At 45.8% G+C, this 23,949-nt stretch overlaps 13 protein-coding genes across 19 annotated transcripts; 6 read left to right on the top strand and 7 right to left on the bottom strand.

The window, feature by feature from the left end:
- The first annotated feature begins 842 nt into the window (after positions 1-842).
- On the top strand, positions 843-2,307 carry LOC6540700 (26S proteasome non-ATPase regulatory subunit 14). Its single transcript, XM_001968731.3, has 3 exons — positions 843-1,016; positions 1,088-1,861; positions 2,024-2,307. The coding sequence occupies exons 2-3, from the start codon at positions 1,097-1,099 to the stop codon at positions 2,183-2,185; spliced, it is 927 nt and encodes a 308-aa protein (XP_001968767.1). The 5' UTR covers positions 843-1,016; positions 1,088-1,096; the 3' UTR covers positions 2,186-2,307.
- Positions 2,308-2,529: 222 nt separating this feature from the next.
- LOC6540670 lies at positions 2,530-4,742 on the top strand. Its single transcript, XM_001968730.2, has one exon. The coding sequence runs from the start codon at positions 2,673-2,675 to the stop codon at positions 4,530-4,532; it is 1,860 nt and encodes a 619-aa protein (XP_001968766.1). The 5' UTR covers positions 2,530-2,672; the 3' UTR covers positions 4,533-4,742.
- A 58-nt stretch (positions 4,743-4,800) lies between these two features.
- Positions 4,801-5,704, bottom strand: LOC6540718 (histone H3.3). The gene is made up of 2 exons (XM_001968729.3): positions 5,212-5,704; positions 4,801-5,126 (listed from the first exon to the last, which is right to left on the bottom strand). The coding sequence occupies exons 1-2, from the start codon at positions 5,491-5,493 to the stop codon at positions 4,998-5,000; spliced, it is 411 nt and encodes a 136-aa protein (XP_001968765.1). The 5' UTR covers positions 5,494-5,704; the 3' UTR covers positions 4,801-4,997.
- A 194-nt stretch (positions 5,705-5,898) lies between these two features.
- Positions 5,899-6,658, top strand: LOC6540662 (protein D7). Its single transcript, XM_001968728.3, has one exon. The coding sequence runs from the start codon at positions 6,212-6,214 to the stop codon at positions 6,491-6,493; it is 282 nt and encodes a 93-aa protein (XP_001968764.1). The 5' UTR covers positions 5,899-6,211; the 3' UTR covers positions 6,494-6,658.
- A 20-nt stretch (positions 6,659-6,678) lies between these two features.
- LOC6540727 (UDP-galactose transporter senju) lies at positions 6,679-8,360 on the bottom strand. Its single transcript, XM_001968727.3, has 3 exons — positions 8,015-8,360; positions 7,827-7,944; positions 6,679-7,768 (listed from the first exon to the last, which is right to left on the bottom strand). The coding sequence occupies exons 1-3, from the start codon at positions 8,097-8,099 to the stop codon at positions 6,808-6,810; spliced, it is 1,164 nt and encodes a 387-aa protein (XP_001968763.1). The 5' UTR covers positions 8,100-8,360; the 3' UTR covers positions 6,679-6,807.
- Positions 8,089-10,030, top strand: LOC6540592 (eukaryotic translation initiation factor 3 subunit H). The gene is made up of 3 exons (XM_001968726.3): positions 8,089-8,533; positions 8,874-9,551; positions 9,645-10,030. The coding sequence occupies exons 1-3, from the start codon at positions 8,453-8,455 to the stop codon at positions 9,900-9,902; spliced, it is 1,017 nt and encodes a 338-aa protein (XP_001968762.1). The 5' UTR covers positions 8,089-8,452; the 3' UTR covers positions 9,903-10,030.
- Positions 10,031-10,110: 80 nt separating this feature from the next.
- LOC6540611 (alpha-latrotoxin-Lt1a) lies at positions 10,111-13,409 on the top strand. 3 transcript variants are annotated; one of them, XM_026978325.1, is made up of 3 exons: positions 10,111-10,248; positions 11,216-12,442; positions 12,522-13,409. In XM_026978325.1, the coding sequence occupies exons 2-3, from the start codon at positions 11,257-11,259 to the stop codon at positions 12,875-12,877; spliced, it is 1,542 nt and encodes a 513-aa protein (XP_026834126.1). In that variant the 5' UTR covers positions 10,111-10,248; positions 11,216-11,256; the 3' UTR covers positions 12,878-13,409. The 3 variants fall into 3 exon arrangements, with proteins under 3 accessions (XP_026834126.1, XP_001968761.1, XP_026834127.1); XM_001968725.3 differs by having other exon boundaries at positions 10,111-10,542; XM_026978326.1 differs by lacking the exon at positions 10,111-10,248 and adding an exon at positions 10,617-11,108 and having other exon boundaries at positions 12,522-12,890.
- On the bottom strand, positions 12,872-18,054 carry LOC6540644 (ankyrin repeat domain-containing protein 39). 3 transcript variants are annotated; one of them, XM_015159836.2, is made up of 6 exons: positions 17,938-18,054; positions 16,606-16,712; positions 15,287-15,390; positions 14,018-15,032; positions 13,747-13,953; positions 12,872-13,691 (listed from the first exon to the last, which is right to left on the bottom strand). In XM_015159836.2, exons 4-6 carry the CDS (start codon positions 14,118-14,120, stop codon positions 13,456-13,458), a joined length of 546 nt encoding a protein of 181 aa, XP_015015322.1. In that variant the 5' UTR covers positions 14,121-15,032; positions 15,287-15,390; positions 16,606-16,712; positions 17,938-18,054; the 3' UTR covers positions 12,872-13,455. The 3 variants fall into 3 exon arrangements, with proteins under 3 accessions (XP_015015322.1, XP_001968760.2, XP_015015323.1); XM_001968724.3 differs by lacking the exon at positions 16,606-16,712; XM_015159837.2 differs by lacking the exons at positions 16,606-16,712; positions 17,938-18,054 and adding an exon at positions 15,718-15,803.
- Positions 14,224-14,670, bottom strand: LOC26526297. Its single transcript, XM_015159997.2, has one exon. It carries the CDS (start codon positions 14,646-14,648, stop codon positions 14,241-14,243), a length of 408 nt encoding a protein of 135 aa, XP_015015483.1. The 5' UTR covers positions 14,649-14,670; the 3' UTR covers positions 14,224-14,240.
- Positions 14,693-16,698, bottom strand: LOC6540619. Its single transcript, XM_001968723.3, has 3 exons — positions 16,606-16,698; positions 15,287-15,390; positions 14,693-15,032 (listed from the first exon to the last, which is right to left on the bottom strand). The coding sequence occupies exons 1-3, from the start codon at positions 16,685-16,687 to the stop codon at positions 14,835-14,837; spliced, it is 384 nt and encodes a 127-aa protein (XP_001968759.1). The 5' UTR covers positions 16,688-16,698; the 3' UTR covers positions 14,693-14,834.
- A 112-nt stretch (positions 18,055-18,166) lies between the features above and the next one.
- On the top strand, positions 18,167-20,518 carry LOC6540596 (reticulocalbin-2). 3 transcript variants are annotated; one of them, XM_001968722.3, is made up of 4 exons: positions 18,167-18,363; positions 18,434-18,830; positions 19,340-19,487; positions 19,628-20,518. In XM_001968722.3, exons 2-4 carry the CDS (start codon positions 18,608-18,610, stop codon positions 20,283-20,285), a joined length of 1,029 nt encoding a protein of 342 aa, XP_001968758.1. In that variant the 5' UTR covers positions 18,167-18,363; positions 18,434-18,607; the 3' UTR covers positions 20,286-20,518. The 3 variants fall into 3 exon arrangements, with proteins under 3 accessions (XP_001968758.1, XP_026834128.1, XP_026834129.1); XM_026978327.1 differs by having other exon boundaries at positions 18,180-18,359; XM_026978328.1 differs by having other exon boundaries at positions 18,180-18,363; positions 18,437-18,830.
- Positions 20,519-20,553: 35 nt separating this feature from the next.
- On the bottom strand, positions 20,554-23,343 carry LOC6540638 (SPRY domain-containing SOCS box protein 3). The gene is made up of 3 exons (XM_001968721.3): positions 21,424-23,343; positions 21,139-21,357; positions 20,554-21,048 (listed from the first exon to the last, which is right to left on the bottom strand). Exons 1-3 carry the CDS (start codon positions 22,051-22,053, stop codon positions 20,992-20,994), a joined length of 906 nt encoding a protein of 301 aa, XP_001968757.1. The 5' UTR covers positions 22,054-23,343; the 3' UTR covers positions 20,554-20,991.
- LOC6540654 lies at positions 22,386-23,047 on the bottom strand. The gene has a single exon (XM_026978329.1). The coding sequence runs from the start codon at positions 23,030-23,032 to the stop codon at positions 22,397-22,399; it is 636 nt and encodes a 211-aa protein (XP_026834130.1). The 5' UTR covers positions 23,033-23,047; the 3' UTR covers positions 22,386-22,396.
- Positions 23,344-23,949: the final 606 nt, after the last annotated feature.

The following is a 23,949-nucleotide window of genomic DNA, read 5'->3' as shown; positions in this document are numbered from 1 at the left end:
TTAAGCGAATTTGCGAGCGTCTGGCGGTCTGGGAATCTCTTAATCGGAGTCCCCATCTCCGAGAGCGAGGTGAAAGGCATAAAGAAGGCGCCGCATCCAAAGGCAAAAGGTTTTTTGTGCAATTAATTGGCACAATAAAAACAAAGGCGGCTGCATTGTACTTGCCCAAATCGTTTCAGTTTTGCCGGCGAAGACCTCATTTCCCATGGCATTTGACGGGCGGATGAATGGTGCATTATAAACTTTGCGGTGTTCGGTCTTGCGGAAAGTCTTAGTTTTCCTCACTTCACTGGTAACCACACTGCGCACTTATTCTATTGTTGTACAAAATTAAACACACAATGCACTTTTTCCAGTACTTTCACGTCCTTTGAGTTTGTTTTTGGGATTTAACACTTCAGAAAGCTTTGGAATGTTTGTTTGCAAAATAATTTGGCGCCAATTTCCATTGTCGATAGTTTTACTTATCGATATAAAGACAGTGTTGACCAGTGCTGACAACAAGCTCCCTGAAAAATATGCTACAAGAGTCGATCAACAAATTAAGTAATTAACATATTCTAAAATATTAAATAAAATAAAGTAATTTATTCGTAATAAAGTAATTTTATTGAGTTAATTGTTTTGCAAACTTATAATTTATTTAATAACCTCAGTAGAATACTTTTTTTGAAAACATGTTTTTTTGTTGATAATACTTTACTATACTTTTATATTCACACATTGTGTACAAAACAACTACAATTTTTCTTTGATTACATCAATAAGACTATATTCCAGTTAAGCTAAAAACAAGCTAGAAACTAGCCAATTTTTCATCTCCTCCCTCCGATAGCTTTTCGATAGGCCTGGAGCGATACAACCCTGTTGCGAGTATTACTTGCAATTCTGCAAAATCAAACGAGACGGCTTTGTGTTTTTTGTTGCTGCTTACGGCGAGGAACGTAAATTACACGTAAATCAGTAGGAAATAGGTGATTCTTGCCCCGAACACAGAGTGTCTACAAACCCCAGAGGTGAGCACTTGGATTAGTCAGCGCTCTTCGATTGTTTCTAACTCTGATCCTGTATCGTTGCCCACGGTTAGCCGCATAGAATGGATCGTCTGCTACGTCTTGGAGGCGCTATGCCACAGGCTGCCCCGCCCACAGATGCGCCCGTCGTGGACACCGCCGAGCAGGTGTACATTTCGTCCTTGGCCCTGCTTAAGATGCTCAAGCACGGACGAGCCGGCGTGCCCATGGAGGTGATGGGCCTGATGCTGGGCGAGTTCGTGGACGACTACACGGTGCAGGTCATCGATGTGTTCGCCATGCCCCAAACGGGCACCGGTGTCTCCGTGGAGGCTGTGGATCCCGTCTTCCAGGCCAAGATGTTGGACATGCTGAAGCAGACGGGTCGGCCCGAAATGGTCGTTGGCTGGTATCACTCGCATCCTGGTTTCGGCTGCTGGCTGTCCGGTGTGGATATCAATACGCAGCAATCCTTCGAAGCGCTGTCGGAACGAGCCGTTGCCGTCGTCGTCGACCCCATTCAGTCCGTCAAGGGCAAGGTGGTCATCGATGCCTTCCGCCTGATCAATCCCAACATGCTTGTGCTGGGACAGGAGCCCCGGCAGACAACCTCTAATCTGGGTCATCTGCAAAAGCCCTCCGTGCAGGCCCTGATCCATGGGCTCAATCGCCACTACTACTCGATTAGCATAAACTACCGCAAGAACGAACTGGAGCAGAAGATGCTTCTCAATCTGCACAAAAAGTCGTGGAAGGACGGGCTTACGTTGTCCGACTACAATGAGCACTGTTCTATCAATGAGGACACAGTGGCTGAGATGCTGGATCTCGCCAAGAACTACAACAAGGTGGGTTACTGAATCTGAATGGTGATTCATCTTGTTAGTCATTTAGCCAGTTTAATGCGTAGATGTATTCAGTATTCATCTGTTCCAAAGGACAAGACAATTAGTTTTCTATAGTTACGAAAAGCTGTGTCAAATTTATTGAATTCTCTTTATTTCTTGCAGTCACTGGAGGACGAGGAGAAAATGACGCCTGAGCAGCTGGCGATCAAGAATGTGGGCAAACAGGACCCCAAGCGGCATTTAGAGGAGAAGGTGGACAAGGTTATGCAGAATAATATTGTGCAGTGCCTGGGCGCCATGCTGGACACCATAGTCTTTAAGTGAATTTTTGCATTTGCTCTCCTCCAATCAATTCCCCTTCATACCCACAAACCGCTAAGCTAATCGTATTAACTGATAAAAAAAGAAACGGCTTTTGTTCAGAGCAAAGTTTTACACAAAGTGAATTTAGTTTTTTATTTCGTTACATTTTGGGAGCATCTGTACATACATAGATATATTTAATGTACATATACTGCGTTAGCTGGACTTCATTGCAATATCTGGAGTTTTGTATAAGACTGAACTTCTGTATATGTACATATGTATGTATGTACTACTCAAATTTTCAAAAGTGCTTTTTAATTTTGATTAAATGTTTGGTGAATTTCGAAAAAAGTGCGACTGACGCACAATTCAGCATATGACATGAAACGACTTAGGGTCACACCACAATTCGCCACAACAAAAAAGTATTTCAAATTTCGTGTAATTTCATCAGACTTCTTAGAAGAAGCTGATTATTTCCAAATGCGTCAGTTGATTAACTGAGATGATGGGATCCAGACCATTCCTTAGCCTGAGCTGGCTCCTCCTGCTCGGCAGTGCAGTGTGTTCTACAAATCCTAATCTCGAGATCATGAAGCGAATGCTTGACGACATGGATGAAAAAGCCGAACCATGTCATAATTTCTACAACTCCTCCCAAAAGAATCTTCAGTGGAAGGAGTTTGCGACTGTGAGCGACCAGTTCCAATTGCTGTTCGATGGAATAGAAAACGAAGTATTCGAAAAGGACAGCTTCGAGGAAAAATTACAACGCTTCTACAAAATTTGTTTGACTAAGAAAAGACCCAGTCAGCTAAAGTTTTTTGAGCTGGTGCCACTAGGAGAAGATATCACATGGCCCTTTCTGACACCCGCCGGAAGCGAGTGGCCCAAGGAGAAGTTCAAGTGGATAGAGGCACTGGCTCGACTGCGACGGTATGGCATAAATGACGTTATGTTCGGAATGAGTGTACGGCAGGATGCGGACAGCGGCCAAGCCATTGTGGTCTTTGAAAAAAAGTTCGATTTTCTATTGCGGTTCATGGAGTCGCTGCAAAATATTGGCTTGCCTCCCAACTTGGCAAAGGAGATAGCGCCTTTGGATAAAGCCCTGCAAGAAATGTACAAATTAGATATGAATTGGGAATACAATGGAAACACTGCACCAGGCCACCGGATAAGTCTACGAGAGCTGGAAAATTATGGGGTGTACCTAACCAAGTATCTTGAGATCGTCTTCCGACGCCCCTTTTCGCCAGACTTTGTGGTGCAAGTGGAGAACCTGTACTACATTATGGGGCTCTATGAGCTCATGACTGCCGTCCCTAGCCAGGTGATGGCCACTTATCTTGCGGCACGATTTAACTTCTATATAATGTTCACGTTCATGAAACACGGAGGATCATGCGTGACTTCAATGCGCCATACCATGGAATTCGCCAGCAATCTGCTGTTCGAGGAGCGAATTCTGGGACGCAGGAAGCTACGTAGCTATCAAAACCAGGCCGGAAAAATATTTGATGCCATGCGCAAGCAGATACATATCAGGCTCGAAAGGAACTCCCTTGAGCTGCCAGCCGCTATGATTTCCACCCTGCAGCAGAAGTTGAATGGCTTGAGCCTGAGCATCGGCAATCTGCCGGGAAAAGCAGGTCATCGACGATTCGTGACCCGATTCTACAAGGATCTTGAGTTTGCGGACGACGAGACGTCTGCGACTGCGCACCTGAAGGTCTTGGAGCACCGAACCCGTGCCGAGCTGAGCATACTGGATCAACCGAACTTCAGAGACAGACGATACGTGATCCATTCTTTACCTATTTCGAATCATTTCTTCGAAACTGCGATCGAGGAAAATGAAAACACGATTTATGTGGCCTACGACCTCCTGGCGGATGATGCCTTTGATACCGATAGTCATGACATCTTTAAGATGACTCCGTTGGGCATCCGTTTTACTATGGAGATGTTAAAAAGTCTCGATTTGTATAATTGCAAACGGTATAAAGTCAACATGCTCGAAATGTTCGATGATAACCAAATTATTACCGCCGGCGACAATTGTCTAAGCTTGTTGTCTCAAGAGAATGCGAATAGTCAACGCGAGCAGTACCTCGTAGTGCTCCATTTGGTCCACGAAGCCTACTTCGCAGAGGATTCCAAGTTCAGCCAGAGGCAGCCCAACTTCACCACAATGTCTCTGACGGAACTGTTCTTCTTCAGGTTTGGCCAGAGTTCCTTTGGGGAAACCCTGTATTCTACCAGCGATTTCGTAGAGGGCGGTCAACCCACAAATTCTCTTACAAGGCTGCCTGATTTTGTCCGGGCCTTCAACTGCTTGGCTCCAGAACAGGAGCTTAAGTAGCATTAACATATTTTTCGACCAAGTACCAACTGGGATATCAAATTAATACATTTACCACATTGACTACCTCATTTAATACAGTGATATAAAATAATGTATGTATTTTGTATAAAATCATTCGAAATAATGCTAAACTTTTGCAGTCTTGAATCTTGGAACAGAATTCGAATTTAAGAGACCTGACAAATGTACAGTCTTTAAAAACATACGAATGCCTTCACAAATAAATCGTTTCTTTATGGTTAAACTTTTACAAAAAAAAAATGAATTCGATTTTATTAGAACATTGTTTATTGATTACTTATCTGTAAGTATAGATAGACCTTAGTACTAAGCGGCGGCAGCTGCGGTCGGGGGTTCGGGTTTCCGCTTCCCCACCTCCGGATCTCCCACTCCAAACGACAGCTGTGGGTTGGTATTTTTGCCGCCACTGCTTTTCCAATCCAAGATGGCGGACATGGGCACTTAGGCCCGCTCGCCACGGATGCGTCTGGCCAGCTGGATGTCCTTGGGCATAATGGTGACGCGCTTGGCGTGAATGGCGCACAGATTGGTGTCCTCGAACAGACCGACCAGGTACGCCTCGCTGGCCTCCTGCAAATTGCGCATTTGATAGAGAGACGCAGTATTAGATGACTGTATGAAATAGTCGCAGAGGTGGGAGTGCTGTACACATTACCTGTAGGGCTCCAATGGCCGCCGACTGGAAGCGCAGATCGGTCTTGAAATCCTGGGCTATCTCACGCACCAGGCGCTGGAAGGGCAGCTTGCGGATGAGGAGCTCCGTGGACTTCTGGTAGCGACGGATCTCACGCAGAGCCACCGTTCCAGGACGGTAGCGATGTGGCTTCTTCACTCCGCCGGTGGAAGGAGCCGATTTACGGGCAGCCTTGGTGGCCAGCTGCTTGCGGGGCGCCTTGCCACCGGTCGATTTACGGGCTGTTTGCTTGGTACGGGCCATCTTTCACTTGGTATTATTAATTGGCTTTGAGCAGACTTGACAATTGACAATTGACCGAACTCTACGAAATTTTCACGCTGAATGAATGGTGAAAGGGAGGGACGGGGTGGTTAACGCGCGTCTGCGTAGTGTGACCGTATGTTCATCGTAAGTATTCCTTATATGGTCAATTTTTTTGACAGCTGTTTCGGAAAATGTTATTTCAAAATTTAAAATGTATACTTAAAGTTTTTAATATGATTTTATCTGTTGCTAAATAAAGAAAAAAAACCTTTTAGTTGTTTAATTCGTGCGGCACAAAAAATTACGTTTTTTACCACCAACAATTAAAATATTTGTGCGAAAATGGAATGCAGTATCTCGCTGTATTCCCATTACCAAATATGAAAAACGAGGATTTTTTTTTTAATCATAAAAATGTAATTGGGATAATTATTCTAGATCATTAGTTGTAAAATACAGTGATTCATTTATCTGTGTGACACTTTTTGGATGTGTTTTGACGAAAACATCCTATAAAATTAGGAATTTCTGGTCAAAATAGAGAACTACATATTTCTTCAGCCATAATTAAGATATTGGTAATATATTCGATTTTGGAATATCGATACTTCCGATAACATAACCGATAACTAAAACTTCCGGCGTGTTTAAAACATAGCGGGACTTTCATATTTAGAAACTTGTGTTTTGACCAACTGCTCTTGACTCTTGAAAAATGTCCTATTGCGAGTTAGGTACTTGCCCGTACGACAAAACCCACCGCATAATGATCTTCCGGATGCCCAAGCACATCGTCAAGTGCGCGAAGAACTACCGTGGACCGCCGCTACAGACCTGCAAGTACAACGCCGCGCACCGCGTTCTCGACATGGAGGAGCACCTGAAGGAGTGTGACTACTATCTTCGCAGCATCGACGACCAGGCCGTGCAGATAGCGCTCAGTACTCGCATTCCGCCCGTTCAGGAAAATGGACATGATGTGGATACACCACTTTAGGCTAACACATTCAGACACTTCTACATATACTACTACATGCTATATGAACCATAAAAAGCTTCTTGAAGAAGCACATGGAGAAATGTTTACACACAGTATTCGTTTGATTGCATTTATGTTATGATTAAAATACACAAATTGCGTTGTGAATCTAAAACTAGAAAAGCAAAAGTTTTGGTATTTACAAGCCTGTTTCTGCAACTGTTGCACAAAGCCTGGGGTCAAATACTTTCGTCTTGCGTTTAAAACATTTACAGGCACTTTTCCACAACAATATTTACAGTCTAAGATAACGTCTAGGACTAGCTACAGCACTAAACCATATCGAGGTCCGATTCTGCCGCCTCCTCGTCGAGCAGCTTTCGTTTGTCCGTTGATTTGGTGGTAGCATCACTCAAGCTGGACAGCGGACGCACCTTGCCCAGGTTAACGACCGGACTTTGGGTGTAGAGATAGATGGCGTAGGATACAACCGCTATGGCCAGCGCGGTGTTCATGTAAATGGGTATGGAGAAGAGGAAGTAGCATAGCACCGCCGTAAAGAGCAGCTCCAGAGCGCTCGCGAAGGTCTTTAGAATGGAGTTCATGTACTTGAGGAAGAAACTCGTGACAATGCCAATGGCCGCATTGTTAACAATGATGATTAGCACGCTGAAGCGCATAATACTACCCAGATTCTGTGGACTAAATGCATCGAGCAGTTCGCCGCGCAGCAAGAGTATGACTGCATTGCAGACAATGGAGTCCAGGTACATGAAGACATTCTGTACAAAGATATTTACGTCGGCGCCCTTATCCTTTAGCAAATACTCGTTGTAAACGCCAGCAAGACAAGAGCAAATAGTCTGGGCCAGAATGAAGACGGCACTCAGGCTGAAGTCAAAGCCGGACATGTTTTTGCCGTGTGCGTGCGTCTCTGCGGCAGTAGTTCTATTAAGTGACTGGCGCTGCTGTATGGCTGCGGACTCGCTGTCATCATTGGCATCACTGTAGATGCTGCCGAAATTCACCTGCTTCATCATACAGCCCAGTGTCAGCAGTATGAGTGAGATCCACTGCCTTTGCGACAGGTACTTCTTGAATATAATTTGGAAAAGTATGCCCGTGACGACGACACGCAGCTGTAGTAGCAGATAATACGTGGTGGGGTCAAATGTGGCCAAGTTGACAAAAGCTAAATTGTTGTACAGGCAGTAGAGAAAGGCGGGCACCATGTACAAGGCCAGGACATTGCGATCCTTGTGAACATCCCGCACCAGGGAGCTTAGGTTATTGCTGTGAATGAAATCGCGGGTTAATAGTGAAACTAAGGAGTGCCTCAACTCCTACTCACTCTCGGCAGTACAAGCAGGTGGAGACTATCAATTTAAAGACCTCTGTGAGCAGCACCACCGTGACGGTGTTGTAGCCATAGGAGTTATTCGATTCCTGAGATGCTGTGACAAAGATGCCTGCAAAATAGACAGACATTAGGGTGCGGCTTTCGCTTACGTGGAATTCTTAAAAAATGCAGTTACATACCCTGCCCTATAAATAGGGACATGTACAGCAGGAAGATCACAAATGTGAGCTTGGTGGGGAACAATTCACGCCAATTAGTTGACATTTCTGCGGTCTTCGAATTGCCAGCGTTGCGTTGCTAATGAGAAGAGAACTCAAATTCAACCACTCTACCAACTGCGGCAACCGCAGTTATCAGAACCGTTTCGCCCGTTCGTGACAAGTGGGCCGTTCTCGATTTTCTAGGAAGTACAATTGTGATTTTCTTTCTGTTGCCTTCTTTGCTGATAAACAAAACTATATTTTGGGACCTTTTTTTTGTTTCGCTCGGCCGAACAGCTGATTTCAAATCAGTGCACGCTTTTCAACACGTCAACACACCCGGCGGTGTTGTGAAACGCCCTTTTACCACTGCAGCCGAGTTCACGTCGTGGGTCTTTTCGCTTACAATTCGTCAACATGGCAAATCGCGCAAATCGTCATGCTGCCCGCACCGAGGATTCGGATAACACCATTAACTACGTACAATGCGACGGATTGGTGAGTGGTGGTTCTGGCCAAAAGATCTGGCCGAGACTGGGCCGTGGCAACCGGTGCGAAAGTTGAAAAGGTTGATGCCACGCGCTGGCTCAAAAAATTTGCCTGCCTTGTGTGTGTTTGTATGGGTGTTTGCGAGGACATGGGCGTAGAGTTTTCATAAAAAAGGGATCAGTTTATTACCATAGCATTTCATTCAATATTAAATCTCTGTTCATGTTTTTTAATGTTGACAGCAAAGAAACTATTATTTAGAAATTTATCTGCTTGCCACGCCCCTGTTCAAATAGTTATCTGTCGCTAAGTGATTTTGGCAATTAATTAATACTTTTCTTCTGTGCAGGCCGTGATGAAAATGGTGAAGCACTGCCATGAAGAGTCGAGCAACATGGATCTTGCCCAGGGCGCCCTGCTCGGTCTGGTGGTGGACAAGTGCCTGGAGATCACCAACTGCTTCCCGTTCCCCAAAAGCGGAGATGAGACCATGGACGAGGAGCTGTACCAGCTGACCGTGATGCGACGCCTGCGTCGCGTCAATGTGGATCATCTCCATGTGGGCTGGTACCAGAGCTCCGACGTGGGCAACAGCCTGTCACTGGCGCTGCTGGAATCGCAGTACCACTACCAGACCAGCATTGAGGAGTCTGTCGTTGTCGTCTACGATACGCAGAAGTCATCCCGGGGATTCCTCTGCCTGAAGGCCTACCGCCTCACGCCGCAGGCCATCCAGATGTACAAGGATGGCGACTTCACTCCAGAGGCATTCCGCACCCTTAAGGTGGGCTACGAGAGCCTCTTCGCCGAGATCCCCATTGTGATCAAGAACTCGCCGCTGACCAACATTATGATGAGCGAGTTGAACGAGTTGCTGCCCGAGGACAAGGGACACAATTTCCTGGACCTGGGCACCGCCACCGTATTGGAGAACCAAATGCGCAGCCTGATCGAGCGCGTCGACGAGTTGTACCAGGAGGCAGTGCGCTATAACAAGTACCAGCAGGTGGTCTTCAAGCAGGATACGGTACGTAGCTAACTCATTGATATGCGAAGTGACATACCAGATTTATTTAATATTTAAAAACTCCTAATCGTCTTTCTTGCTTTGGCTTTTTAGGAGAAGCACCGTGCGTTGGCTAAGCTGGCCGCCGAAAACGCCGTTCGCACTTCGAAGGGAGAACCCACAGTGCCAGAAGAGGAAGTGATCAAACAGTTCCGTCCCATGACGGCGCCCAATCGCCTGACGGCCACCATAACCTCAGGCCAGATTAATACCCACGCCCAGCACATCGCCCAGTTCTGTTCGCAGTCGCTGGCCAAGCTCTTCATCACCGAATCGCTGCAAAATGCCAAGGAAGCCAAGGAAACCAAATAGACAAACTAATGTTAAGCGTTTTTTAAGCTGAGGCAACAACATTCAATACCTACAAACATAGCAACTGCACACACTGATGTCGAAAATAAACAAAAAGAGCATTGAGTGTGCTTGGAAGCGAACTGCCAGCTGATTTCATCTTTATTGTATTCTCCATGTGCCTCAATAGCTTTTCCATTTCCGCCCCCAAAAAAAAAGAAAAACCACCACCCGCTGTGTGAATGGTACTGCTCCTGCGCACGGCGGTTGTTTGGTTACAATTCTCGGCGAGACTTTCCGGGGGAGTGTTGCAGCCACTGACGACATCGACGCACTTTTCACACACCAAGCAGCTGCTTATAATTTGGTTTGTTCTTTTTTGCTTCGCGTTTTGCTAACCAGCTTCAATTAGCCTTAACACATTACTAACCCGATGGCAAAATGCTGTCCTACGACCTCAACGAACGCCTGCTGACCGCCGTTCAGAGTGGAGATTTTGAGCAGGCTCTGGGCTGCATCATGCAAGGTGCCCAGGCCTCGTATGTATCTCCCACTTGCGGACGCACTGCCGTGGGCACGGCGGCCATCCTGGGCGATGCCGAGCTGCTGGAGCTTCTGCTTCAATCCTGCGAGGAGCCGGAACTAGATGTCTTTCATCAGTGTGAGTCTCCCGCTGGCCCCGACAAAAACAACAAAAACACTTCCGGAAAAGTAAAATGCATTAACTGCACACATACAGCACATTAAATCAAACGCATTCGCAGTGGGTGAGATAGATAATGTGCATTTATATGATTTAAAGATAAAAACATGTCTTGAGGTCATGAAAAATAATCAATGGATCGAGGAAATTTTTAATTGCAGTGCAGTCAAAGTATCTTGTGCATTTTATGATATATTTAGTTATTCTATTTCTAAAAATTTGCTATCATCATGAAAGAATTAAAATATTTATTATAACTTTAATTTTAATATGTTGAATGTACCAATTTTAGTCGGTTTTTTGTTTGAAATGTCAATTATTTGTTGTGCATTTTTTACTCGTGACCCAAATTGAACTGAACAAACCTCTTTTCGGGGCTATCCAACATAATGCAAGCACAGAGAAAAGTAAGTGAAGGCCGAGAAACCGGTTATCGGTTGGCCAGTTGGTTGGCTGATAACAATGGTCGACGACGGGTTCCATCGGTTCCAATGGCAGTAGACTGTGCGAGTTCTATGTGGGATGTAACGAAAATCTTTTCAAATTTATAGAAACTTGTTTTGAATAGACTTAGCAATACGATTTTTAAAGCTGCTTTCTTAAATCGTTTTACATTGCTTTCGAATTCCAGCTAACACGGATAGTTTTGAGATCGAGCGGACGCCCGACGGTATGGAGAAACTGGAGTGGGTGGATGAGTTCGAGAATTGTTCGGAGAATGGAGCTGGAAGCGGCGAAGAGGACAGCCAATTGTATCAGTATTATGCAAAAACCTTCGAAACCACCGGAGAGTTCATATCATCACAGTGCTGTGTCTCATGTCGGGAACAGGATCCTCACCTCTACGATGCCGAGCTGGCCACTCCCCTGCACTATGCCGCCTGTTGGGGCCACGAGGAGTGTGTGCGCATCCTGTTGGAACACAATGCGCCCATCAATGTCGTCAACAGCGAGGGATACGCTCCGCTCCATGTGGGTGCCGGTTTCGCTGGTGTCACCAAGTTACTGATCAAGCACGGAGCCTTGGTGAATGCCAAAACCCTGAGTGATGGCAAGACCGCTCTTCATGTGGCCATCGAGAGCAAGTCCGCGGAATCGGCTCGGCTGCTGCTTCAAACGAACATCAACATCAATGACACGGATGACGATGGCGAGACGCCTTTGATGACGGCCATCGCCTGCAGCATGTTGGATGTTGCTCAAGAGCTGGTGAAGCGAGGTGCTCGCATCAATCTCCAGGATAAGCAGAGCCACACGGCCTTGCAGTACGCGGTAAGGGGTCGTCACGGCCAGATGGCCAAGTTGCTCTTGGAGCGCGGTGCACGTCGCCTGGCCTCCCAGCACCTACTGCATCTTGCCGTGGAGTCCAACGACAGGGAACTGGTGGAGCTTCTTCTACAGTACGGCGAAAGTTTATCCGTACGGGATCCTGATAACCACACCCCCATCATGCTGGCCATCCATCTGGGGCGTCACGAAATGCTGGAGTATCTGCTGAGCGTGGCTGAGGCACATCGAAAGCTCGGACTCTACTCGGATGTGCATGATGAGGGCTTGGTTTTGTTTGCCGTGCAGCAGAATGTTTGGGTTAAGGAGTTTAGCCACATCCTGCGCGTATTGCTTGCCAAATTACCCAGCGCTCGTAAGGATTTCTATGGTTCCTGTGCTCCGACAATCGTTTGTGGCTTGATCTACTGTCAAACTCCGTTGTCCAGGGCCATCAACCTGCATCGCCTGGAGGTGGCTGAATTTCTTATCCACGAAGGCTGCAATCTGGCGCAGATTTGCCGGGAGCATGTGGTAAATGAGCTCAGATTCAATTGCACGCCAACAAGATTGGCCTTTGCAAGGTTGCTATGTAAGTTTGAGCTAAGAAGCTTACATTGATATTCGTTTTTATGAAGTAGCATGCAATTTCAATGTCTAATTGTCCGTAGGCAACGCTGGCTTCCAGTTTCCTCACAAGCACCGACCCCTGCCCAAGGACTGGCCACCAGCCCGGCTGGAGTTCGAGCGGGAAATGCGTTTGTTTGGCACCCAGCCACGCTCCTTGCAGTCCCTCGCTCGCCTGGAAATTCGTCGGTGTCTCCTGAGATCCCTGCGAACGCGGCTGGAGGTGCAGGAAAAGTATCGCCCCACTCAGGAGAGGTCGTCGCTGGGAAGGATCGTGGATGAGTTCGCCATACCCGTTACTTTAAAACGCTACCTCAGCGACTTTGCCGAACTTCCGGCGGTAAGGGGTATGGAGCCGGTCGAGATACCTGTTATAAGATGCACAGAGTCTTGGGATTGATTGCGCTTTAGGAATTTATTCAGATTATATAGGTTTTATATGTTTGCTATATGATAAGTAGCGTATAGTTTTTGTAAATTGGCGACGAGTGTGTAGGAAGGTTGTGTAAGGTTTTCCTTAATTTTTCAACACCAGATTGATTAACAACTTTGATACACGACTCCAATGTGATATTAATTTTCTTACGATGTATTACAAATTTAGAACAGAATATCCACGCAAATCTCGAATTTTTCAAATCGACTTCTGTGTACACATTCTGTTGGGCACCAAGATTTTGTTCTTTGTCTAAATTACTTGCACATTTTATGTTTACTAGGCATGTATATAGTCTATATAGATGATTTAAACAATGTATCCACTAAGTTATTTGACTACGCAAACGTTAAGATTACTTTCCCATATACGATCGATCTCGCACATAATGCAAACAAAGGACGTATGCAATTTTTAAGTAGGATTTTACAACGATATCGCGTGCAATTTTATAGAAAACGTGTTAACAGACTCAATAAACAAAGATATTTAAACCATAAAGAATACAAATATGTTGAACGATTGGGAAATGACAAGCCCTTTTAGGGCTTCAGCAGCAGCTTAAAGTCATCATTGGCGTTCTCCATGATGTACTCAAATGCAATTTTGTCCTTTTTATCCTTAACCAGTTTAAGAGTCGGCTCCTTTGCCAGCAGAAAGCGACACACCTCCAGGTGGCCCCGCATCGCTGCCCGATGCAATGCAGTCTGCCCGCACTCGTCCTGCAGAAGGAGATCAGCCTTGTGCTCGACCAGTACCTTCACAATTTCCAAGTGGCCTGCCAGGATTAAGCTCTTAGTATGAATGTAACAGGGATTTGCCATGGTTGTTACCCATCATGGCTGCACGATGCAGCGCGGTAGCTCCAGCCTTGGTCACAGCATTCACGTCTGCCTTGCCCTCGTCGAGAAGCAGCTTGCAGATGGGCTCGTTCCCATTGCGGGCCGCATAGTGCAGAGCGGTGTAGTCGCAGTCGTCCCGAGCCATCGACTGACCCTTCTTGATAAACTCCCTTACACGCTCCACTTCGTTATAGATAGCTATGCAAAAGGGAAGTGGTTGGTTAAACAATACGAAACAATTAATGGAGAATGAATTTCTTACCTGCATTCCAGATGCCTCGATCGAAGTCCATGTCACTTAACGTCTGCTGTGCCGGCTGCGTCTGCTTGTGGCACTTGCAGTTGTCCGCACTATGTGGATCCATTTTAGCCTGCTGATTAGTTTGAGATTTTCTCTACAATGACGAATTCCTTTCCTTTCCTTTTGCTTTCGTTTCCAGGTGCCTGATGTTTGACGATATGACAGTGTGATCTCATCCAACGAATTAGACCTCACGCTGCATGGTCCAACAAATCTCGGCTTCGCCGCAACTGCAGACAACCTTGTAGCTTAGCTGGGCCAGAGTGTTCAGCATAACCATGGGCGGCACGGCCACCATAATACCATTGACGCACGCCTTAACTCCGCTCTCGAAGCGCTTGGACAGGGCTTGAACTTCCGCCTGATTCAAACCAAAAATGGTGCAGGTATAGTCGTGCAGTGATCCCTTGACGGTCACGTAGGCGAAGTTGCCCTCCGATTGCAGAATGGGCACCGGAATGGTCACCACATTGGCCGGTACGTTGGCGGTGGCGGTGTTCAGAGATACAGCCGATCCCGCGGACACGACCGTCGAAGCTACTTCGCAGTTGAGATTCTGAGGTTCCTTCAGCCCGGCTGCGCCCTCACTCATAGTTCGTTCGTCTTCGGGGACTCGCTTGGTCGCCTTTTTCGCTCAGAGTATGTTTTGGAACAGAATTCCCTAGGTTACTATAGTTTTTTCACACCGAAACACGCACACAATTCACACACACTAAATTATACAACTAGAGTTGAGTTCTTGGTTGATTGCTGTTTTTTTGTTTTGGATTGTATCCCCCTATTCAGGTGAATCCACCTTGTGATAGTTGCCTAAACTGGCTGCCTCCCGGCCAATATTCGATAGATTCTCTCGCACTACGGACTCGGCTTCCAAGGGTTCTGGTTCGTCGAACTCCTTGCGCATCGTCCACATATACTCGTTGTAGTCCTGCTTCACTGCAGTCGATGAGCTGGCCACCACGCGAAATCCCAGGATCTGAAAGGAAATGTAGAAATCGATGAGTCATTGGATAACTGAACGTTGCGATGGGAAACATAGGCTGATTGCCTAGAAGGCAAACCTGTAGAAGGTGTTACTAAATGAATTTATCAGTGTTTGTTGGGCACTGCTAAAGCTGATAAAATAACTGCTGTCTCATTAGATAGCAGACTTTAATCTAAGGCAATTTGGTGTTTATAAGCTTTTAAATAAGATATATGTCAAGTAGAAATCTGAATAGATGTACTCACTTCTAGCGCCGATAGAATCCGACAAGGATGTACTAGGTAGACGATGGTGGACTCGTCGCTGTAGCCGCCGCAGGAGAACTTGTTCAACTGCTCGATGTCGTCAGCTGGAAGAATGGCCAATGGTTATCACGGGTGCTATTTCTTGGAAAATCGCTTTCCTTTTCGCTAATGTGTAAACAGGGCCAACAAAAGATAAACGCGGCTGTGTCAGAAGGTGACGTCAGCCCAGAGCTTTGTCTTTCCATGTGAGTGTGTTAATTAAGCGAAATGCAAAAAATATTTACTGCTGTTTCATAATAAACGTAAAATGGGAGTATCTCGTGTGTTCTTTGTCCCTGGATAACAAGCCCAGTGCATTGACTTCTGTGCCGCACAGATACTACTTCCAGAAATATGCACCGGAATCGAGTGGATAAATGTGCTCTACGTACGGGTGTATATATAAATATTTGTATATTTATGGCCCGCTCTGCCAGGCGAACTGCACGCAGCGAAAAACAAACCCAAACTGACGAACTGAAGACCTCGTCTGCGGGCACCAAACTTCGCACAGTGACGGTCGAAAAAAGCGGTATGGTGCGGGCAGTCGGATTTCCAGGGGCAAATGGAGCGCAATTAAAGGGCAGCTGTTGATTTTATGAGAAAATAACTGCGGCACAGTGCTAATATTTTACCTCGATGGTCATTGGATAACCAACAACTAAAAATAGCTTGCAGTGAATTATTTTAAATTATTGTTTCAGTGAGCTTTACTGTGAGATTTGTACCCACTCTATAAGATTGGATTGTAAAGTTGTCTTTACACTAAGGCTTATATCAGTGGTTGTAAGAGCTGTTGAAATTAAAGTTTTTGTGATTTTTGAATACAAAGAGATAAAGTTTGAATAAATATAATAAATGTATTGTATTTGACAATTATGGCTTTAAATGAACATGCACTGGGTCAGGTCAAGTAAGTTTCGAACCATATAAAAGAATATTCTAAGTTGAGCAAAAGACATGCAAGATATTGAAACAATACTTTAAAATTAATATAATTTAGAAATCAACAGCTAGTGTCTGGATAATTTGCAGGCACTGTCTAACCATTCAATAAGTGTTTTTTCGTGGTGCAAGGTGGAGAAACCGAAACTGGCGTTCAGAAATCTATCGTGATGTGCGCTATCGTATGCGTGGAGGTATAATAAAGTATATCTGTGTGTTCGTATCTGTTTGCCAAGCTCTCGAAATGAATTGTGTGTCGCAATGGTAAAGAGACGACAAATAAAAGCGAAACGAAACTAAAACGAGATACTGTATCTACGCGGTTCACGCTTTACCTTTCAACCCAGAGACGAGCACCCTCCATGGATATTTGTGGCTGTAGGAGGCTAGGTTCCCCCGTATGATTATGTACGGCATTTGGCCCGATTACTGTTGGATATATCTGCGGATTAATTAGGGCGGGCGTGACAACGTGAAACGTAAGTAGTGAAAACCAAATGAGATATGGACGCCGAAACAAAACTGGGGGGCAGCAAGAGCTCGCTGTGGCGCTGCTGAAGGCTGACTCTCGACTGAAACCGAAATTGGGCTCCACGCTGTCGACCAAGAGGTTTTCCCAGCGCTAGCTCTAGCTGTTGTGGCTATTTTGTTTGGTTTGGTTTTGTAATTTTATTTCGCTTTTGGGCGTCGCTCAGCGCGGCTCTCTGAAATGGTTAGCAGCTTTTTTTATTGGATTAGCCTGCGGTGTAAGGTGGCAGATACCCAAATGACAAAGTGACGCATTCTGGCCAGGATAATCACTCGCCTGATACGATATGACCCAGCCAGCAGCGAAGGCGTGACATATAAAGGGATATCGTTCGGCTGTTTTTCCACACAACCTATTAGTTTATATTAAAGCTTACTCGACATTTTTTCGTAAAAACTTTTAGAAATCGGACATTTATATATAATATTTTTAATAAAATTAATGATATGCTCTGAAATGCTAGTAAAACTCACAAATAACTATTAAAATTAAAAAAGGCCATTCGATCAATGATTTTAAAACAGTACGTCAGTGCAAGTGGAAAATTGTCGAGTATCATTAGGCAATCCCCCTTGGAGTTCGGCTGACGACACCACTGTGCGATGCGCCCTCTCGCTCGCACTCGCTGCGGATGGCACCCCGCGACCAGTTGCATGTGAAGCTTTAGTCAGGGACTATAATTACTGACCTGACCGGTCGACTAATGAGTAAGTATTTCTGTCGCTCGGCGCCCAACGAAAATAATAATAAAATGAAAATAAAAGTCCAACCGAGCCGGTCAACAACTCCTACACAAATGCACATACATACGCGCGCGCTTACACACACACACATGCCGATAGAGGCGCAGGCACACATAAGCAAATGGGGTCCTGGAAAAGCACACGTACACACCCAGTGGGCTCAAGTGTCCTTTGCGTGTTTGGGGCACACAAAATGAACGAGAATTATGATCAAATTTCGAAATAAATAAACGAGCGGCTCCAAATGATTTTTATGCCACACAGCTGTCGCAAAATGATGTCATTTGAATTTAATTATCTGCGTTCGTTCACTTTTCAAGATGTTTTCACTTTTTCTTCCGGTTGCTTTTAACCTGCACAGCACTTTGTTGATATTTGCGTATTTAATATCTCACCTGCTAATTTAACAAGGCTTTAGTTTAACAATTCGCAATGTCTTTCTTGTCAATTTGTGCAATTTATTTTCTTTAATTCCTCGTAATGTAAGCCAGGGCTGGCGCGTAGCAAACACTACTGTAAAGTTAACAGCAAGGTGGGCAGTGTTGGTAGGGTGTGAAAAAAACAGGGCTGCGTATGTGCCATACCTAAAAATCAATAGGTAAACATATATTTCTTGCAGGCGGTCACACTGTTTACTTTTTCGTTTCTTTGGTGTGCGGAAATAAATAAATGAATTTTTATGTGAAAATGTATAAAAAGTATAGATTATTAAATTAAATTTAATGCGTATAATTTGCACGTGGGACTGAACGGCAGTGCGGTTAGGTAAAAAGTTGTGTTCAGCGAAATATTGGCGTGGCAAGCGAAGACAACAGCTGTTGGTGATTATTTAAATTCAAAAAATAGTTTTTTTGTTGTTGTCGATTTTGTACTGATATTTGAATATTTCAGAAGCAGGCGAGAGGTGAACAGAGTTCATTGCTCAGCTGGGCATTACGTGTGCGTCCATCCGGTTTCCCTACTCCGCCGGTCCCTCACCAACAACCACTCGAGAACTCGGGAAGCTGCCAAAAAAAAAGAGAATACAAATACCAAAGAACACGCCGCTTGGCATAATCAATTAAAATGCCTAGGAATCTGCCGCTCCTCCCGCTGACCCTTTGTGCCATCGCCATGCTGGCCGCCGTGGGTCCCATGCCCGCCCATGGGGCGGTGGCCAACAGCCACAAGCACGAGAAGCATCTCAGCAAGGAGCGGGTCAAGGATGGCATCTACGCCCCTCGGGATGCCCACCACCACGGCGAGGATGGGGAGCACAACGTGGAGTTCGATCACGAGGCCATCATCGGTGAGTCAGCGCAAGTTACACAGAAAGCAGATCATATTCACAGCTACAGTGTAGTTTTTTGAGCAGACGGGTATTATTATACATAAAAACTCAATAGATACTGAGTTGGACCATAATTTTTTTGGGTTTATTTTAATTAATAGGACCTATAATTTTTTTTTCGGTGTATGCTTTGGCGATATGTTTGTTTACTTGGCTGTGGTTTACTTTTATGGGTCTGCACATGCAAAGAATCATTCAAACATCAAGATTTGAAAATAGTTTTTGAAGGTCGCAAAATAGATTTCCTAATGGATTTCAGATCATATGCTGGCTCTTATCTTTTAAATTATAATTGAAATTATAATTGGAATATGCTGTAAGATTTAATTTTTAAGTGTATAGCTTTATATAGTTTTACCCACCATTAAAATTGTGTTCTGAAAGCAACACGTCAATGGCATTGCTGCTGACTTATGTTCCATTTAACATCTAACATATGTGATATTATTACCTTTTAACCACATTAGGCAACACGAAAGAGGCTCAAGAATTCGACTCACTTACGCCAGAGGAATCGAAGCGACGCCTGTTGATATTACTCAAAATGATGGATCTGAATAAGGACGAATTTATTGACCGGCATGAGTTGAAAGCCTGGATATTAAGGTCCTTTAAGTGAGTGTTGTCTGTTGATTAATACTGCATCAATGTTAGCCAAGCCAATAATCACCTCGGCAACCTAATGCTTTGTGCTTGCCTAAACTGAAAACACAGCTATTTAATGCTTTTACTAAAATAAATAATACAATTTTCAGAAAACTATCCGAGGAAGAAGCCGCTGATAGATTCGAAGAAATAGATCAGGACGCGGACGAGCGAATAACGTGGAAAGAGTATCTCCAGGACACCTACGCCATGGAGGATGAGGACTTTAAGAAGGAGACCATCGACTATGAAAGCTACGAGGATGAGCAGAATATGATCAAGCAGGACAAGGAGATGTTCAATGCGGCCGACGCGAACAAGGATGGAGTTCTGACGCTGGAGGAGTTCGTTTTCTTCCAAAATCCCGAGGAACATCCACAAATGTTGCCGATACTGCTGGAGCACACAATGCAGGACAAGGATGCAGATCACGACGGCAAGATCAGCTTCCAGGAGTTTGTCGGCGACGCAGCCTCCCACCACGACAAGGAGTGGCTGATCACGGAGAAGGAGCGGTTCGACAAGGATCACGACTCCAATGGCGATGGCGTGCTGACGGGCGATGAGGTCTTATCCTGGATTGTGCCAAGTAATACGGCAATTGCCAACGACGAGGTGGACCACCTTTTTGTCTCCACCGATGAGGATCACGACGATCGGCTGTCCTACCTGGAAATACTCAACAACTACGACACCTTTGTGGGCAGCGAGGCCACCGACTACGGGGACCACTTACAAAACATAAACCATCTTTCCGACGAGCTGTAGATGCCATTCAAAGCCCCATCATGCTATAGTGAACCTGTGCTTAGTATTTTATTTCGTTTAAATAGTTAGTAAATTTATGTTTATTTATGTAAATTCAAGTGACAATTGCAAATTAATATCGCCAAATTGTTTTGAGCGCTCCTTACGAATTTCATGTTCATACTATTCGTCTGTTTTGTCATGTACCATTACATTATGTGTTGTAATTTATATAAACACAAACAAAAAATCTACTTAAACTATTATAAATAATTTTTACTAAATTACACTTGCTTTATTTGCAATTTATGACTAGAGACATTCCCATTTTGTTACATTACATTCCCTTAAGCTTTAATTGCTGTCGGCGAATTTACAAAATTAGTTTAGCAGCGTGTTCTTTTTGACTAGATTTCACACTCGTCTGTACCGAAAAATATGCTTAGCTTTAGCTTATTTTGCGGTTTTCTAGCAAGCACTTGAAGCCCAGAAAAACGTTTCCATATACTCTCATTTCTTATATCACAAATATTGCACCAAATTGGCCTATTTCCCCACATTTTCGCTACAAATGAAGGCAAATCAAAATGTCGGACAATCCACACTTGATAATTCCAGATGCTTAACCTTAGCGCTCTAAAACTACTACGGAAAATGCACATGTCCCAGAGGAGCCACTGCATCGTCTGGGAGGCGCAGTGCACTCCAATATGTGATGGCACTAAATTCATTCACGGGCCTCATACAAATCGTAATTCATAATGCACATCTCCAGCTGATTAACCTGGGGGCGAGGACGTACTCTATAAACTTAGCTTACGGTGACCGGATGAACCGCGCTCTACAAATCACACAGTATATCGTAGTTGTCTACCTGACGCAGTGGCTCCTTCTCATCGATCACCTCTCTCAGATATTCACTGATGGGCAGCGGTAGCTTCAGCTTCTCCAGCTGCGATGCGCTCCGCACCCGCCGCATGATTACCGCCCGGCAGCGATCCTGTAGGTTGACGAACTCCCTCTTGGTGCATTTTAGGGTCATCTCCGTTTTCGCGGCAGTAGAGCATACGATGGGGTACAGGGGCTCATCAATCTGGAGTGAATTGGGCAAAATTCTTAAACCTGTTCCTTGCATACTTGCATTATTCAACCAACTCACCTGGTCCAATCCACGGAAAGCGACGCCCAGGCACTTGCCGTCCTTGTAGAAGGTTAGTGTGCCCTCGATGCCGTCGAAGAGCACTCCAATCTGAGTGGGCTGATTTTCACGGAACCGCTTCGTGTACAGCAGAGCTACGCCGTTGTGCCAGAGTACGCCCTTGTGGGAGAGACCCCAGCCGTGCTCGTTCTCGCCCAGCATGTTCCGGAAGGCGTTGGCATGGAGCCGAGCAGCCTTGGTACCGATACCGAACATTATCGAGGTGCCAAAGACCCGCTGGGAGACATGAAGTTCCCAGTAATACCGTCCGTTGTTTAGGGATCTTTTGCCCTGGACACCGGCAGTGCCCTTGCTCCAGTTGGGATGGAAGTGCACGGTCCGCGAGTTGGGTCCTCTGAGCACCACTTCCTTGGAGCGGTGCCGCTTGCTCCACGTCCAGTTGTCTTCGACGCCCTCGGCCAGCGGGCAGAAACGTGGTGGCGGCGACGAGGAAGAAACAGCATCCAGTGATCCGGGTTGCAAACCCCCTCCTCCTACTCCTCGTCGGCCGCCAGGACGACGTCTCCTCGGGGCAATGGCCACCATTGGATGGGGGTAAGCCTGCTGTGGATCCACTTCCACATCAGACATTGTGTTGCGACTAGAAATTTTTTCGCTTCTCAATTTGAATCAATTTAACAATGGGAACCCTTCAAGCCGTTTGGGGGGTTACGTTTTCAACGGGGTTGGCTTGCTGGGGTTGATGTGCTGCTCCAGGGCTCACAAGTTGTTGGAATTGTTCAGGGGTGGCGTCTTTAGCTCGTAGATGTTCGTCCCTTGGTTTCTCTAGTGGTTAACTATGTTATACCTGTTTCTCAATACATCCTTATGGTGTAGTTTCGTGTGTGTGGAATTTCTATGAAGGGGCCTTTAGTCCGAGATGAACTCCAAGTAGATGGTCCTCCTTCAAAGGAAAAGACCCAGAGGCGTTTATCTATAAGGAAGTGGTTAATAGGGGCTGTGGGATTTCCTCCTTTGGCAGGTCCTGCTGCTCCACATCCTCCTCCAGTGGAATATCCTCTATAATCTCCTGATCCAATGACGCCTCCTCCTGCTCCTGAGATCCAACGCTGGTCAGTGAAGCGTAACCACTGCTCAGGGAACTGCTGCTCCAGCTGGAACTTAGTCGGACTGGACGGTAGCTCCTCGCCGGCTGAAGTTGCTGCTGCTGCTGGCCAAGGCTACGCTTTAGCTCCCGCTTGATTCGGCGGATCTGTCGGAAATCCTGCTCCCGACCGGAGCCCCTCTGCTTGTGCAGCTGCAGCTCCTGCAGATGGAAGTGGTGGCGACAGTAGCCCTGCGGACTGTGAGCACAAAAGCGACAGGCCTCGGAATTGAGGCCACCCACGAGCGGAAGGATTGGTTCGAGGATGCGCCGCTTCTGGCTGCGCTTCTGTTGCTCCAACTGCTGCTCCGCCAGGCGCTGTGGCGCCTTACGATCGCCCACCGTTTCGGCCACCTCCTGCAGCAGGCGCACGTTCTTTGGGAAACATCGGTCGTGGACGTAGAGCACCAGGCGTTGGCAGTAGAGGCACAGCGATTGGAACAGCAGCAGCAGAACGATAATCATAAATAGGGGTGGTGTGTTCTTCTCTTTTTTCTTGGTGGCGGAGGAGTGCTGCCGCTGGCGCTGCTGCTTCTTGAGAGTTTCGGATTTTGCTGGAGCACTTCCGGTGGCTTTGTGGTCTTGGTTTACGCAAATTTCACGTAATTTTCCAAACGCAAACAGGCTATTTCCACTGTTTTATACGGGGTACACACATTTTTTCCTACTTGCTGCTTGCCTCCACCTACAAAAAGCAGCTCCTCTTATCTGGCTGAAGTTACAACTCCCACCGACGACCGCCTCCGCATGCGTCCAAGTCTCACTGGCTTCTGGCACTTTTGTTTCCAACTCACTTTTCCGATTCCAACTAGAAGCCACAAAGGCCTACCCTTATTTTCCACGACCTGCTTCCAACCACCAATTGGACTATGTGCGTATGTGTGCCTGTCTGCATATCATTATCATAAGGCCCGGTCCACCCCACTTCATGCCCCGCACAGCGACCCCAATCGCCACCCCCTTGGTAGCCCAACCCCCACTGCAAATCCGCTCGGAGAGAGGCAAAGGCATGCGCACAAGTGCATGAGGTGAGTTCGCTCTCGTCATCCTCGTCATCCTCGTCTTGGCATTGCTTTTTCGTGGCTCTCCACGGCGGGGTTTCCAGCACAATAGCTACCCTGAACCCTGGGTTTTCGAGGAAGATCTTATCATGCCAAGTTAGGGGTAAAAAATTTCCAATCTTTGTCTTGCATATGGATCCATGTACAGGACAAGCACGTCATTGAAGGGCTTACGATTTGTATCCCTATTAATATATCTCAGAACAATGTCCTTAAAGCAAAGAACTTCTTGCGTTTCTTATAATATGTTTGTTGTTATAGGGATCACCACCATCAAACGTCTATATGGGAATTTTTTTTATTGATACATTTTCTTTATTT

This window comes from Drosophila erecta, unplaced genomic scaffold (genome assembly GCF_003286155.1).
Source record: "Drosophila erecta strain 14021-0224.00,06,07 unplaced genomic scaffold, DereRS2 tig00000055-arrow-pilon, whole genome shotgun sequence".
Classification (NCBI taxonomy): domain Eukaryota; kingdom Metazoa; phylum Arthropoda; class Insecta; order Diptera; family Drosophilidae; genus Drosophila; species Drosophila erecta.
Note: the sequence above shows the minus strand (reverse complement) of the source record. Positions and strands in the feature narration are given on the sequence as shown.